The sequence below is a fragment of the Chelonia mydas genome, chromosome 21 (genome assembly GCF_015237465.2).
Source record: "Chelonia mydas isolate rCheMyd1 chromosome 21, rCheMyd1.pri.v2, whole genome shotgun sequence".
Lineage (NCBI taxonomy): Eukaryota > Metazoa > Chordata > Testudines > Cheloniidae > Chelonia > Chelonia mydas.
In genome coordinates this window covers 8,355,875-8,371,649 of record NC_051261.2, presented here as the reverse complement: position 1 = coordinate 8,371,649, position 15,775 = coordinate 8,355,875, and the positions used below count along the sequence as shown (strand labels likewise).

Below are 15,775 nucleotides of genomic sequence, written 5' to 3'. Positions count from 1 at the left end.
GGGAAAAAATAGGTACCATAATCCCCTCCCCCACCCCCCAACACGCTATTAATCAGCAGGGGTCTGTTTAATTGGATCTGCCATCTTGTACCTCCTCCCGCAGGGAGCTTTAACGCCCTTAAATGATAGATGAGTAACGGCGCCACTAGAGAGGCTCCTGTGTGGGGTGGGGGAGGGCAAAGCAAGTAGATGGACGGACAGATGCGCTTTCTTCTATAGCACCAAGCCATGACCTAGAGTTGCCCCCCAGTCCCATATCAATGACCTACCGCAGGGCTTCCTTAAGGGGTTTCTTGTTTTAAGGCTGGGAAGACGCAGACTTTCTCTATCCCTGAGGTGGGCCTACTTTAAGGGGAACCCTGAAAATTAATAGTGGCCTATTAGAGTTTCTTCCCCTAAACAAGGAGTTTGTTGGTCATCCATGTGTGTCCAGGGCTCAGCATGGTGGGGGTGTGGTTCCTGATTCATGGTAGCACCTAGAGGCCCCAGGCAGGGATCAGAGCCCTGTTCTGGGCACAGTTCAGGCAGGGATCACAAAGACCATCCCTGCCTCAAAGAATTTATAGTCAAAAGCCTAGATTCTGCAAGCTGTTTTGCTTGGCTGGACCTCCATGGGCGCCGAGATCCACCCAATGGGATGACTTGTGGGGCTGGGACCTTGGCTTATTAAAAGAATCAAAAGGAGGATGAACAAACAGACAGGGGGAGTTGTGGTAGCAGTGAAAGGAGCAGGGGTTTTCTGGAAAACAGGGGCTACAGCTCCCCACTTTCCCCATGTGCTGCTTGGGTCTGCTCTGGGTGTCTTGCTCTTCCTGGGTGGAAGTGACAGTAACTTGGCTGGCTGGCTTCCCTTTCTATCTCCGTTCCTGGTTCTCATGCACTAACATGATGCTGTGTTCCCAGGATTACTCTGTTTTCACAAAGGCATCTCTTGAGGACACTTCTGCACCTGTCAGACCTGACATCTGTAGCAACTCTTAAAATTCCCTTCAGAGGCTAAATTTGGGGGCACACAGACAGCATCTCTCAGGTTCTCTCTGCCCCAAGTGAGAAGAAAGATATGGAGGGAAACGGTCTCCCTCCGGCCCTATTGCATGCTGACTCCATATCTTTAGCCACCAGCATGGAGTCTTCTCTTATCCTGTCTCCTTATCTCTAATCTCCACAGCTCAGTGTGTTCCTGCCTTCCCTGCAAGTAGCTGAATTATGCTGGGGGATGGGTGGAGTCATAATACCCCAATCCCTGGCCTAGCGGGATGGTTTTTCTGAGAACGCAGCTTGGATCATGCGCATCTTTGCCTCTGGAGTTTGGTTCTGCGGGATCTCTGCTGTCCTATTGCTTATGGAGGGAGCTGGAGCATCAGAGGGACTGAGATTTTTCCGTGTTGCGTTCAGGGAGAAGGGAAGGAGATGGGGTGAAGGCTTCCTAGCAGCATACCCTGCCCTAGTCCCTCCTTCCCAATTTGCTCCTCCACGTTCTTGTGCTTCTGGTGACCCCTTAGGTAGTGTTTATCTAATTGTGTTGCATTTGTGCCCAAAGGCCCCATATAAACAGGTAGAAAGAGCTTCTTTCCCTGCCCCTCAGAGTTTAGTCTAAGAAACAGGGTGCTTCAAGGACTGTAGTAGCTAGGCTGCTGTGAACTTCCTGGTCTCCCCAGTCCTCCTTCAGGGCAGATGCAACCCTGAAGAAATCCCAAACTGCAGCATAGCTGCAACACCCCCAGTTGAGAGAAGCCTCCTTTGTGCATGCATTTTCAGGATCAGTGGCCTTGAGCAGACTGCAGTCGTGAGTCCAAGCATTAAAGAAGGCACAGCTGCTCTTGGACTGTTGGTAGAGAAAGCCCTCTCTAGCAATCTGGGGAGAGGGACATCCTCAAGCGTTCAATCCCCCGACTCCTTCCTTGCCAGCTGCTTCCGCTTTTGGAGAGGGCAGGGAAAGCATGGGGGCCCAAAATGTCTGGAATCCAACTGGGGTATGAAGTTCTGTCCCAGCATTTCCCTACAACTGTCACAGGTGCCGAGGGAGGAGGAGAAGAAACTGAAGTGGATTTCTCTGCTCATCTAGAATGGACTCTTGAATCCTCCCCAGTTTTAATATTCCAGGTTCTCTCCCTTCCTGCTTCAGGGAACCCACTGAGACTTGCTCTGGAATTCTCCCTTCCATGCAGGATACAGCTGGTGCTGATTCTAACTCAGCTGTGTCTGCACGTGGGGCTTCGTTGCTGAATAAGTCATAGTATTTCTCTCCTCCTCATTGCCCCATTCTAAGTAATGGTAATAGCAAGTAATCATTGTACAGATGGGGAAACTCGGGCAAAGAAGCTAAAGGGACGTAGTATAAAAATCTTTCTGTATTTAAATGTTTGGGGGTTTTTACCCATGTTAACTGACAATCCACTCATGACTTAAACAAAAGGCCTTTTAAGCTCCAATTTATTTGTCCACATTTATGTTTGTTTACTTCTTTAGCTTTGTCTCTTCCAGACAGAGAAGAAATCAGTGGAGTCACTTTCACATTTTATGTATAGTCAGTTTCACAGCCAGATTCTCAGGGCGTCCCTGGCACTGCAGAGGGGTGTGTAAGAGACAGCTGTTTTCCAGTGGAAGTCTTTGTTTTTAAAACAAATAAATGGAAATATTTCTCCCTCTCTGCTTTGGGCCAGACCGCTGTGGATGGAGCAGAGAGTCACCTGGGTCCTCTTCGTGACTCAACTGGAAAGTCGTTTATCCGGGGGGCCCTCAGTCTTCCCTGCTGCGTAGTTAGGCCAGTGATGCTGATGCACTTTGAAGTGCTTTGAGATTGAGATGAAGGACCAGATCCTCAGCTACCATTTAGCAGCATAGTTTTGTTGAGGTCAGCAGAGCTTAGACTGTCTTGTTCTGTATTTGTACAGCACCTAGCGCCACGGGGTCCTGAGCCGTGACAGGCTCCTACGCCTCACAGTAATACAAATAATAGACCCATTTCTGCTAGCTAACCGTCCCGCTTGAAAAGGACTACGAGTGCTAAGCATTCTTGCTGTGAAGCAGCCTTTTCTTACACCATCTAGTTGTCCAGCTGGGCATGTCCCTTTAAGATCCTGCCCTAAAACAGGGTAGAGGTGGGATTAGAACTTGGGGGTTCCTGGCTCCAGTGCTCCATTCCTAGACCTTGCTTCCTCCCAGTATTTCTTGTATAGGTGCAGCCCTAGCACCGTGGCTCTCGGTCCCCCGTTCCATGGCACGTGCATCTCGGTCCTCTTGCTAATGACGGTATCTCGGTCCTCTTGCTAATGACGGTATTTTTGTTTTAAATCTGTCTTGCAGCTCCCGTTGCCGCTGGTATCCAGGGAACCCTCCTCCTTCTCCAAGAGAGACACTGGTTGTTGCTAAGGTCGCTTCCACGGTAACATGCACATCCTGTTTACACCTTTATCTGGAGAAGTTGGGCTCAGCTAGTCACGCTGCTTCACCTGGGAAGCTGTAGAAGGAAGCACCTGCTTCCCCTTCCCCACCTCCAGCACATCCGCAGGGATTCTCTTCTCTGTCGAGGCTCCACCATCCAGTCCTCTACGGGGCTGTGGAGCTAAGGTGGCTGCTGAGAGCTGCCAAGGACCGTCTGTGTCCCCTGAGGGACTGTCAAGGGAGGGAGGTGAACAAATAGGAGCCAGCCTTTTTCCACACGCGTCTGTTGCGACTCCCGCTGTTTTGGCAACATGACGAACAACGCTGCCGACCACCATCCTGGGAATTCGGTCGCCGAGGGCAGCCATGAAGGGGATTTTGGCTGCTCCCTGGTCGACCTGCGGACCCTCATGGAGCTTCGGAGCAGTGAGGCCGTCGCAAGGATAAACGACACGTACGGGGGTGTGCAGAACATCTGCAAGAGGCTGAAGACGTCGCCGGTGGAAGGTAAGGGGCTGGCCTGGCCCAGGCGGGTTAGCAGAGAGGGACTGAAACAGGAGCTGTTTCTCCCAAGCTCCCATGTGCTCTGGAGGATCGGAGGGGAACCGTTCCTGATCTTGCCTGTTGATCAGTGGTGGGTTAGAATTTGCCATCTTGTTAGGCCTATACCTGCAAATTGGAGGCCGCAGGCCTACGTTCCCCATTCAGTTGCGTGGCTGAGTAGTTTTGAGGATCCATCAGAATACGGTAAGTATTCAAGTGGCCCAATCCGAGATCGGGGCCCCATTGTGTTGTGTGCTGGCCATACACCAAGTGAGAGACAGTCCCTGCCCAAAGAGTTTACAGTCTAACTAGACAAAACAGCCCAAGGAAGGAGTAATATCCCCATTTTGCAGCTGGAGGGGGCTGAGGCACAGAGATCAAATGACTGACTTGAGGGGGCGCCCAGGTCTCAAGAGTCCCAGCCTTAACCACAAAACTATCCATTCACATTCTCCCTGCAGCCTCCAGCTCCCTTCTCTTTGCCAGGCCCCCAAAGTGGGATGCAGACTCCAAACTGAGGGAACGGGCGAAGAGTTGAGTAGTTTAGGAAGCGTGAAAAGCTGTCGGATTCCTTTCCGCGGCTGGCCTGGTGCCCGAGAGCTTTGCTCCAGCGTTTCTGCCGTTAAATAATTGATAGCGCTAACAGCAGGATAGTGCTGGGGCAGCGTGGGCTGGTGGTGAAGGAGAGTTTAAAGGTAGATTAGGAACTCAGCAGCCACGTCCAGCTACCATCCAGACAGCTGTGACTCTAGCTGGGCTTGTCATATGTCCTTGCAAAGCTCTCATGCTAGTGTCCTGAACAACTGTGTATGTAACCAGCTGTTCCCCAGAGGCACACACTTACAGGGGATGCTTCTAATATGGACTCACCAATTCTCTGGGCTCCTAAAAGGGTCTCATGAGGTCTACGTGTAAAACCAAGTAACCCTTGGGTGGGGATGCTCCCCCCTGGCAGCCATCCTAATCAGGTTTCTGCCTGAGCCCCTCCAGAGAACTTCCCAATAGAAATGTGGTCCTTGCAGTTTTAGAAAGTAATCCTGGGGGGCTGATGATGATTCTAGTCGGCCTCCCAGGCCAGGCTTATGTTCCCTGGAGTGTTGCACTCCATAATTCTTTATTTCCCTAGCCCCCAAACTCTTTTTGAGGACCCTCCAATCTAGGCTCGCAAGAGGCAGGATAGCATCAGTGCATGCTGGGTAGCTAGTGGTCCTAGCAGAGAAAAGGAAGGAAAAGACAAGGAAAGCGATTTTTTTTTTTAACACCAGTGAGGTGTGTTGGACAAGGATTCCTAGGAGGGGAGCTAATGTTAAGGTGGCAGGGACTGGGCTGGCTGAATAGGCTTGGCCATCCCCTATGGAAGGCAGAGGGGATCTGCGTGGATGGCAGCTGCATTAGCAAGGCCAAGACTCCGAAATCAAGTGTTTTCTTGCTTCACTTTGAGAACTTATTGTTCTTAGCTCTTTTGTATTGTGATGTAAGTGCTGGATTAGCATATTTCACAGCCATGCCTGGGAACGGGAAGGTGTGCTGGGGAGAAGGGAAGACCACACAAGATCTAATCGTGGGGGGAGAGATGGGGACATCCTGTTTGGAAATGCCAAATTCAGATCACAAAGAAATGTGTTTCCCACGCCAAGCGGTGAGTGCACATGCATGGAGGGGTGGGGAGTTACACCCCAGATGCTGCTCTGTGCTCTTATTTCTGTTCGCAGAGAAGAGAGCTGAAAGGCAGCCGTCCTAATTCCCCCAGTCTTTTTGTCTGACTCTCTCCCTTGTTTCCAGACCTGCATATTCCTCCATCCCACACAGCCCCAGCATTGCTCTCACTTGGGTTTATTTCCGCCCAGCGCCGAGTTTACTGCAAACACTGAAGGCTGGAGCGCTGCATCCCGCCATCTTTCCAAGTTCCCTGCTTTTTCCTGTCATCCTCCCACGTGTCCCCTTTTTCTGTTGTCTCACTTTTGGATCTTGACAGGCTGAGAAATTTTTGTCGTCGTCGTTGCCTGTGACAAAACACTGACGTGATCGATGGCCCTGATGCAAGAGGCATGTCCTCGGGGCTGGGAAAGACATCATAGCCAGCAGCATGGTAGACTGTAATGATGCCATTCCCCTCAGGCCCGGGGCTTTCGCTCTGCATCCCAGTAAATATCATGTGTGATTCCATGAGAGAGCCTGTGCACAGGTTGATTCATCCAGATAATGTCACCACAGTGACTGGCTAGGGAAACAACCAGCGGGTCAGAGAGCCTGCAGGCCCAGGGTAAATAGCCCAGTGTGATATATTTAGTAGATGGCAATGCTCTCTGCACAGAGAGGTATAACCCTGGCAGAGGGAATGGACTCCCCTCACTGGCAGCTCAGTGAAGTTTTCAAGAGTTGCTGCTGATTTGGGGGAACCTCAGTACTTGAGAGCACAGCCCTGAGACACTGATTCAGGAGGTGCTGAGCACCCACGGTGCCAGTTGAAGTTGTTGATGGGAGCTGCAGGTGCTCAACACCTGTGAAAATCCAGCCCGAGGAGTGTCCTCTTGGCTCCTGAATGTAGGCTGAGATGGGTTTCTGATTGGTCCTCCAGCATGGCTGAGGATCAGTATCCGTCTGTCTCTTAAAGTAAGTCCCTACCCCAAAAAAGCTCTCTTCTGGGTTTGTACAGCACCTGGCGCCATGGGGTCTGGTTCGTGACTAGGGTCTTAGGTGCTACTGCAATATAAACCATTTTAATAATGGGGGAGCACGGAGTGTTTTGTTTGTTTTTTTTAAAACTCAGCTTATGGAGTGTCCTACTCCTCCCCCAAAGTTACTGGGGCTACTGCCTAGACCTAGCAGTTCCTCTTCGCTTTTTTTTTTTTTTTTTTTAAAGTTACAGGCTAACCAGTGTTCAGGACCCACCTCCGTTAGGCAATCCCTTTTATTAAGTGGTCCATAAAGCAACCCCATGGTTCACCTGCTGAGTGCAAAGAGGTGGTGGTGGTTAATGTTGTGGTGTTTACACGACAGTGATGCCCAGAGGCCCCAGTCACAACGGGCCCCATCGTGTTAACTCCTGCACAAACTGAGCGGAAGTCATGGTTGGTCTGTAACTCAGTTGTCCTGGCCCCTGGTGGTTTGTATAAAATGGGTTCCTCTGACAGTCCATGTTCAGCCCTGTTCTGCGGAGTACTGTGCCCCATGCCAGTGAAAGTCCCAGATTAGAGTTTGAGGGGGAGGCTTGAACTTGCTTCCCAGGAGCCAAGACCCTTTGCGCATTGGTCAAGTTCAGTTCCATGCTCTGCAGCTGGCCCGTTTTTGTCATGGGCTGAGCCAAAGCTTTGGTTCTAAACAGCCCACCCTTGAACCTTCTGGGGGAGTTTGGACTCCCCCGCAGCTTGGGCCCGTCTCTAGTATCAGCAGGACGCAGGGATGAGGCCAGGTTCGACTGCAGTTAGACATGCTGGCCATTTCTGGACCAAATCTTCTCTGAACCTTTCTTCCGCCCATTGGTTTTTCATCTCTTGCGGCAGCCCCTGTGCTTCTGACTTTTGCTGGGATCGGAAGGGTGGAATGACTGAGAGGCTGTTCTTGGATCCTTCCAGTCCACAGGGAATCTGGCCTGGGAGCAGTGGATCAGGAATGAGCTGCAATCACAAGAGTGGAGGATGGTCTCTGGACCAGAGAGCCACAGGTCAGGATGGAGGTGCAGCGACAGAGCTGTTTGGATGCCCTAGGATTAACACGGAAACATCCTCTTAAGTTGAGAGGAAGTTACAGAATCTATTTTGCCGATACAACTTGTCCTCTGGGACTTCTGCCTTGACATATAAAATATAGGAGCCCTCTGCGGGCAACTTCTAGTACTGCTGAATTCCAGCTTGGCTCCCCGGGAATGTACACGTCCAGGGAGTCTCGCTCCCTGCACTACGTCTCCTGCTCTTCCCTGCGTTGCAACAGAAGGTGTGTTTGGGCAGGGACAGTGTCCCTGTGTGCTAAATCTTGTCCACAAATTGTTAGCGGCAGGGGCCGTGTTTGCATTTCAAGGCATCTACAGCCAAGTCCAGTCTCCCTAAACCTCAAATCTTGGGGTTCAGCAAGAGGGTGTTCACCAGTGACACTCTCCTAGGGCAGCTAGATTGCCTGGGTCAATACAAGGTGCTTTATCCAGAACTAGAGTCCAGCTCCTGTCCCCACTCTATGAACCCCATCTCGGGGGACAGCTGAGTGTTGAGGGTTCGCCTACGCTGCTCTCTATTGGAATAGTTGCATTTTGAATCTTGAGCTTCAGGGCTCAGAATGACCCCTTCCCAAGAGCTTGCTGCTAGGTTTGTGTATCCCAAAGCATTGCCGTAGGGCCTTCGGCAGCCCCTTCCGTTACTGCTTGGGTCAGGCAGATATTTAGAAGCGCCCTGATGGGGACTCTGTGGTTGGGAGCTAGAGAACCAGAGGGTCTGTCTGCCCAGCAGCCTCCGTGAAAGATCTCCTGTACAGTCATTACGGCTCTCCTCTGCCACAAGGGACACTGGTGGGGAAAGCACTTTGTTCTGCGCTGTGGAGCGTAGTTTGGCTGTGTTTGTACCCTGTGGGAGCCCTTCCCATCCAGGCTTGTGACCCCCCCACCTCCTGCTAGGTCATCTGTGCAAACTGGCCTCTCTGTGTTTAAGCCAATCAGGGCTCTGGCCAGCTCACTCGTGGTGGGACCGTGGGACCGGAGTCAACCACCTGGTGACTGTCAGGGGATGTAGAGGAGATGGCGCATTGGTGCCAGGAGGGGATGGTAAGGAGGTGCCTGCTGTCAGGCGATGAAGAATGACCCCTACGGCGAGGAGAGGATTCCTCCTGAGCTCCTAGTTGCTTTGGTCCTCTGCCCCTTTGCGTGTTACCTCGTAGGCATGTAGACCACTGTCCCTCTGTTCCTCAGCTGGCCAACTGCTGTGGAATTAACCCTCTGCTCTGTGAGTTTGGAGCAAGGCTGGTTTGTGGTGGTGAGGGAGGTGGGGTGGGAAAGGGAGCTGTACACAGCAGCTGTTGCCCTAAGCAAAGGCTTGTTCTGTGAATCAGTTTGACAGGAGTCTCTCTCTCTCTCGCTTTCCTATCTCCCCTGGGGGATGAAAGTGTCAGCAAATACAGCCTTGGCTGTCTTGCTGGCAATAACCACACCAGAGTCCCCTTTTCCTCCTCTGACCCACTCTCTCCCTCCTCCAGCCTGCAGAGCTAGCATGGAGAGCCCAGCCCGTAACTGGGGATCCCTGGGCCCGAGGTTGGCTTAGCCAGCCAGTCACCTTGTCCCAGCTTCCCTAGAAGAGGCAAATCTTCCTGCTGGCAATACAAAATAAAATAACCCAATGGGGCATGGGGAATAGCAGAGGCAAGCCATGAGACCCTTCTGGTGCCCAAGGGCTGCAGTGGCAAGAGCACCGGGAGGGGTAAACAGCCAGGGCTGGGCACCTGACCTGTTTTTCTGTGTGTGTGCACGAACTCACCTGGAGAAGGAGACCCACATTCAGCCAGGAGAAGAGTGGCAATGGGATGCTGCATTCTGGGGGAGAGAGATTGCTGTTCAGGTTCCCCTCCCCGGTAGGCTCAGTGCCCTTTTACTCCTGCCAGAGGCCATGTCTACACTAGAGCCCTTTACTGGTATCGGTACACCGCTATGCTATGTACACCGGCAAAGCACTCCTGACGTGCATGCAGCTATCCCAGCGTAGCTGCTCTTTGTTTCAGTGTAGCAACCGCCCCTGTGAGCAAAACAAGATACCCCGGTGAAAGCGCGGCTTTGCCAATCTAGCTGCACCTAGGCTAAGGGCTTCTGCCAGCACTGCTTTGCCAGTCGGGGGGTCACACGTCTTCACACCACTGGCCAAGAGATCTATGCTGACTAGAGTCCATTGGCCTCTAACCCATTCCCCTGTCACTCCCAACACCTATCCATGATTGGCTGCCCCTTGTCCTTGCCTTCCTCCCTGACTGTGAGAGGATGGCCACAGGTGATTTGATGCACAAAGTGGCAGGTGGGTTATTTTGGAACCTCTTCTCTTCCCTCTCTGTAGCTCCTCCCCCCATTAACCCTTTCTTTCCTTTACTTCCTACTTTAACTGGCAAACATCCCGGGGATTGCAATGGCTTATAAATCTTTCACTTTTTTAATATATAGTTGTTGTCGTGTCTAGAGGTCCCAGCTGAGATCAGGGCCTTGTTGTGCTTGGTGCTGTATGTACAGGGTAAGCAATTTGAAAATCAACGGCAGTTGGATGCCTAACCCTTTTAGGGGCTTTTGAAAAATCAAACCCTAACAGATGTTCCCAAGGTCGCATGTGGCATCTGCAATAGTGCAGGGAGCTGAGTTCCGATCTTCTAAATCCCTGGCCAGTGCCTTAATCCCGAGACTAGCCTCCCTCCTCCACATCCCGGAGTCTTGCACAATTCCATCAATGGCACCATAATAAGCTTGGGAGCTCTCAGAGGGCTGCACCCCTGGAATGTCGGAGGGGGCTGTGCAAATCTCGGCTGGTTTGGCTAATTTCAGCACAGCAGGCGATCCTGTCACCGGCTCATCATGACACAGATGCTCCCACTTCCCTGTGGGTCCCCAACTCCAGTCACTCTGAGGCTCTGCTTTCCCCCAGGACTGTGGTGAATTGGCTCCCTTAGGAAGGCGAAAGGGTGTGACTGTGTTTTTTTTTTTTTTTCCCCACCCCCACCCCCCCGACAGCTGGCAGGAGGACTAGTGGAATGAGGTTAGAGGGTGACCATGAAGAAAAGAACACTGAAAGTTGGGGAGAAGGAACAGGGCAGAGCAAGAGGGTGGGGATGGTCTGGGAGGAGACGGGCGGCTGGTGTGTATGTGTGAGCAGCAAGTTCCCTGCCAGACCAGGGGCTAAGCCGTTAAGGTGAATGTGGGGGAGCCTGCACTGACTGGCTTCGGGGCCGGCACCACCTGTGGCGGTCACCTGCTGGGCCCAAAGGGGGGCTGCTCGAGGGTAGAGGGAGAGCAGATCCGCTGGCTTGGGCATAACTGGGGAGACAAACCTGATCCACGGTCCCTGTTTGTGCTAGAAGTTGAGGGGAACAGTTACGGAAACTTGTGGAGTGGAGACTCTGGGGCAGGGGGGCCTCTCTGCCTCTGGCATGCAGCTGGGTCTGGGGAGGGGGCAGCAGACCTGGGCTGTGAGGCACGCTTGCGCTCTCTCTCTCCCCCTGTGGCAGAGTGAGCGTCTGTGTTGAGGGGCAGGCAGCAGGCCCAGGTGGGGTAGCTGCAGGGCTGAGTTGTGGGGTGCTCTCTGTGGTGGAGCAGAATCTAGGGGGTGGGGGCCCAGACTGTGAGGCTCCGGGGGACAGCTGCAGGGCTGAGTTGTGGGGTGCGTTCTGCTGTTCCGGTACAGAGCCAGTGTACAGTTGGGGCTGTGGGGCTCACCCCCCTCCCTATGGCACAGAGCTGGGTGTGCCAGTAGGGCTGCAGCTGTCCTTGTTCTCTGACTCCATGTGCCTGGCATTCCTCCCTTCTCCCCCGTGCTGGGGAGCGTGCACTCATCCTCCCCTCCCAGTCCCTGGGCCATGACACCGCGTGAGTCAAACCACCGCATTATTTTCCATCCGGTCCAGAGACTTTGGGTGGGGCTCGTTCCCAGGCAGGCTTGTAGGGACACCCGGGCTGACTTCATCTGGCCAGCTTTCCTCTCCCTGGATCCTGCCGCCTCGCTCTCCCTTCGGACTGTGCGGTGCCAGCCAGCCTGTGATGGGACGGAGGGGGGCGCTCCCTCGTCTGCTCTCCCCTCTCCACACCTCCAGCCCCCTGCCTCTGCCAGGGCTGCTCCCTCCCTGGCCCCCCGATCTCCTGCGGGTGGCTGCAGCTGGGTAGAAGGGGAGGATTTTGTTCTCCTCGGGGCTCAGCTGGCTGAAGGAGGGGAAAACCCCCTCAAACGACAAGGAAGTCAGTCTCTAGCTAGAGGGTCTGTCCGGGTTTCCAGGCTGGCCCAGCCCTGACCCACGCGTGGAGGGGAGATAGTCCAAGTGTCTACAGTTCAGAGCACAGCTCTGAGTCTGACCTCCCCGCCTGGTGCATCTCGGGAGTTGGCAGGAACCTGGCTGGGGCACCCTTAAGGTGGAAAATGCAGGGCTCTGACCTTTTTAAGGTGGAGCTGGTGGGGAGGCTGGCAGCTATGGATAAATTTCATTTAAGTCCACCCTGACATAATGTTGGTTAAAGGGGCTGGGTTGACAGCCCCGAGGAGACAACTCTTCTGTGTCGCAACAGGGCAGAGATGGCTTTGTGGTGAAGGCTCGAGGGTTAACATGCCTTTTCTCCCCCCCCCCCCTTTTTTTTTCCAGATGTGGAGACTGGGGCTTGAGGGCTGGGCTCAATGCCTAGTTATGCCCCAGACTTTTCTGTGCGACCTTGGGCAAGTCACATCCCCTCTCTGGGCCACAGTTCCACATCTGGAAAAGGTGGGGGGGGCTTAACCCTTTCCTGCCTCACTGCCCAGCTGAGGGCACATGTGCTGCCGTGACGGGGGCCACGTGAACACCGTGATGTATAAGCAGTGGTCTTGACCATGGGCGTTTAGGGCAGCCCCAGGGATCTGACAGTCTCTCGTTAACCCTCCCCCCCCCTTACTGCCAAAAAATCCGCATGGCAAAGTGGGCGAGAGGAGGCGGTTTTGTTTTGGTGGACTGGCGCCTGTGTAAGACTGATGGAAGCAGCAGCTGGATGCTGGAGGTCTGTCTCCAAGCCCATGTCTTCCCTACAGCATCAGCCCAGCAAACGTCTCCCTGCGGATGGGGCTGAATCTACAGATCTAGCCCTGGCATGAATGGAAGCCCCCATTCCTCTCCCTATCTGTGCAGCTGTCTGCGCGGACTCTCCTCCCCTTGGCTTCCCTCCCATGACACAGCCCTATTCTGGAGCCCGGGGGCGGGGACTGCAGGTGGAAGGGCTGGGGCGGGCCCCACAAACCCCTAATCTGCCTCTGCCAGCTTTCCATTGGAAAGATCTTAGTAGAGCTGGAAAAACCCTCGGACGTCCTGGAAGAACTGGGTACAGCTGATTTTGCAAAGCTGGGGAAATCCGGAGTGATGCCTTGGACTTGGTCACCTTGCCTGGGCACAAGACAAAGCACAGATCTGGTTGTCTGAGGCTTTGTGGGTGGTACCTGCTGCCCACATGCTAGGCAGAGAGTGCTCTGGCAGCCGCTGCCTTTCCTGTGAGCTGGAGAGAGATACTGAAGCAGGCAGCTCTGATTTCACACCTGTTATAAATGCCAGAGTCACAGCTAATTTGATGCAACATGTAAACAAGCCAGTGAGCACCAGCTGGCATTCATTGGCACGTGAGGGGGTTTGCTAGGTGGTGGCTGTGTTGGAAAGGTGGCGAGAATCAAGAGCTCTCGCTACCTTTTGGTTTGCTGATCAAAGCTAGTGTCCCTTGTTTCCTGTGTGTGGGGTACCTGGTCCAGCTGAATGTCTCTGAGGGTACGTCTACACTTGAAAGACAAACCTGAGGTACTAAGTCTCCGAGCCCAGGTCAGGTGATAGCCATGGAGACATTGGGGCTCAGGCTGGAGCCCGGGCTGTGAAACTCTCCCCCTCGCTAGGTTACAGAGCCCAGGCTCCAGCCCAATCCTGAATGTCCTCGCTGATGTCTTTAGCACGGCAGCCCAGTCCCCGCGACCCTGTCAATGGCCCCGAGCTCTGACACTCAGCACTGCTGGTGTTTCTCCACAGTGTAGACATACTTGTGGGGACACCCCAGCTCACTTGGTGTCAAACCTGCGACTCACTCAGTTTGCCTCATTCTCTCTTGTCCCTTTGCTGACCAGTCACACCTTCCCTAGCAGGCTGATTTAGGCTGGTGGGGGAACCCCAACTAGGAACCAGAGTAAAGCCACCCACTGTTCTCATGACCCACTCCACCCAGTGTCGGGGGTAACTGAGAGCGCAGGGGGGACTCCCAGGTTTCTGTCTTGCTGCATCATTCAAGGGAACTCAACCACCTGGCCCCAGCTGGGCTCGCTTGTCCCTGAGGGCACCTCTGGCACTTGTAACCTCAATGAAAATCAGTGCAGGTGGGGGAAGCTTGCCAGCATCTGCGCTGGAGCCTGATCTCTCCAGGGTCTGGGCGCCCTCTGCTGTTGTCTGCTGTGGAGGCCCAGCCAGAAAACCACATGCATGGGAGAAACAGAGAATAAGAAGCCGTGCGGTCTAGTGGATGGGACATTAGGAGACCTGGGTGACTTTGGGCAAGGCACTTCCCTGCTCAGTGCCTGTTTCCCCTCCCACCATCTGTCTGTCTGTTTTATCTGTGTAGGTTGCGAGCTCTCTGGGACAGGGTCTGTCTGTACAGCCCCTGACACAATGGGGCCCTGATCTCAGCTCTGCTGTGATCTAAATAACGCTGAAGGGAGTACTGGAGAAGGAAGGTACCCAGGGATGTCCGAGGATGATGTGTCAGCTGTTGGGATGGGGGTGGCAGGGTGACTTTCTTCTCCTCACCTCTCCTTCTTGCCTTCCTCTCCAGGCTTGTCTGGGAACCCAGCGGATCTGGAGAAGCGGAGGCAGGTCTTTGGCCAGAACTTCATCCCGCCCAAAAAGGCCAAGACCTTCCTGCAGTTAGTCTGGGAGGCGCTTCAGGACGTCACGCTGATCATCTTGGAAATCGCAGCCATAATCTCCCTGGGCCTGTCGTTCTATCACCCCCCGGGTGGCGACAACGAATGTGAGTGCCCCACAGCTGCGGGGGGGAAGGGGCCGTGTCTCCAGGAACGTTCACTGCGAACTGGCACGGAAGGGGTTGGTCTTGCCAGGAGCTGCACTATCCTATCCCCCTGGGCTGTATCATTTGTGTTCTGGAAAAGGCGCTTTGATCGCTGCTTAGGGCTTCCTCTTTAGGATCAATCCTCAGCTGGTGTGACCCTGTAGTTCCATCAGCTTCAGTGGAGCTGTCTGGGTTTGCACAGGCTGGGGATTTGGCCCAGCTGGGGATCTGGGGCCTCATATTCCCCTTCCCCACTCCTGCCCCAACATACGTGCTACCTGATTGACTCTTAAGCAGATTTTCCCTAGCTGAGTTCCCTACCATACAGCTGACATCACTGAGTTTTCCTGCCGGTTTCCTCGCCAGCACACCTCTCCCACTGTACAGCGAGATGCTACAGTGCTGGGTGTGGCGGAAAATGCTAACATCTGTGAACTGATCCAAAGCCCATTGAAGCTAATGGAGAGATTCCCATTAACCTTGAATGGACTTTGGGTCAGGCCAATAGACAGAAAGCGTTAATTCCTATGTCCTGGCCACATTCCATCTCTGTTAATTCTCTGCCCCTTGCTGTTTCAGGGAGATACAGGATTCACTTACTGCAACACAGTTCAGAACAGGGGCCTGTTAAACACCTTCCAGGCTCCACCTCAGAAGCAGCTGCATCTGAGGGAGTCAGGACTCCTGTTACTAGTCTGTTGGAGAGTGCTCTGGGATTATATGGGCTTAAAAGGTGCTATACAGAAAGATAGGAGCGCTGTCTTCCGAGTGCCTATAGTCCCTGCAAGGAGAAGTCAGTGGCACGATCCTGGCGCTAAAGGATGCTGTGGATTGGATGTGAGACCCTAGGCTGTGGTGGGGGGGGGGGTTGCAGGGAAAGTACTGGCTTCCAAGCTAGACAATGACGCTGAGTTTTCATCCTATGGAACAGTAGAGGAGAGGAAACTGCAGCAAGTCTCGTACCCTGTGCGTCTCTGCATCAGCTTATGGATACAAATGAATCTGAACTCTAAACACAAGGAAGGCCAGGCAGGCTTGGCAGGATGGGCTGAGAACGGGGGTGAAAAAATTCTGCTCTTGGCCAGAGGTAGCAAAATAATCCCAATTGGAGACCCCAAGAGGAAA

At 53.5% G+C, this 15,775-nt stretch overlaps 1 protein-coding gene across 14 annotated transcripts in view; it reads left to right on the top strand.

The window, feature by feature from the left end:
- ATP2B4 (ATPase plasma membrane Ca2+ transporting 4) overlaps positions 1 to 15,775 on the top strand; it is a 102,899-nt gene that overhangs the window by 45,411 nt on the left and 41,713 nt on the right. For 12 of the 14 annotated variants that reach the window (XM_043533466.1, XM_043533465.1, XM_043533467.1 and 9 more), the window contains 2 exons: positions 3,307 to 3,891; positions 14,414 to 14,611. In XM_043533466.1, the coding sequence (XP_043389401.1) occupies positions 3,696 to 3,891; positions 14,414 to 14,611 (394 nt within the window). In that variant the 5' untranslated portion in view covers positions 3,307 to 3,695. Of the gene's footprint in view, positions 1 to 1,352; positions 1,503 to 2,663; positions 2,855 to 3,306; positions 3,892 to 14,413; positions 14,612 to 15,775 lie in introns of those variants that run through there. The other 2 variants (XM_037885002.2, XM_037885001.2) reach the window with 2 other exon arrangements.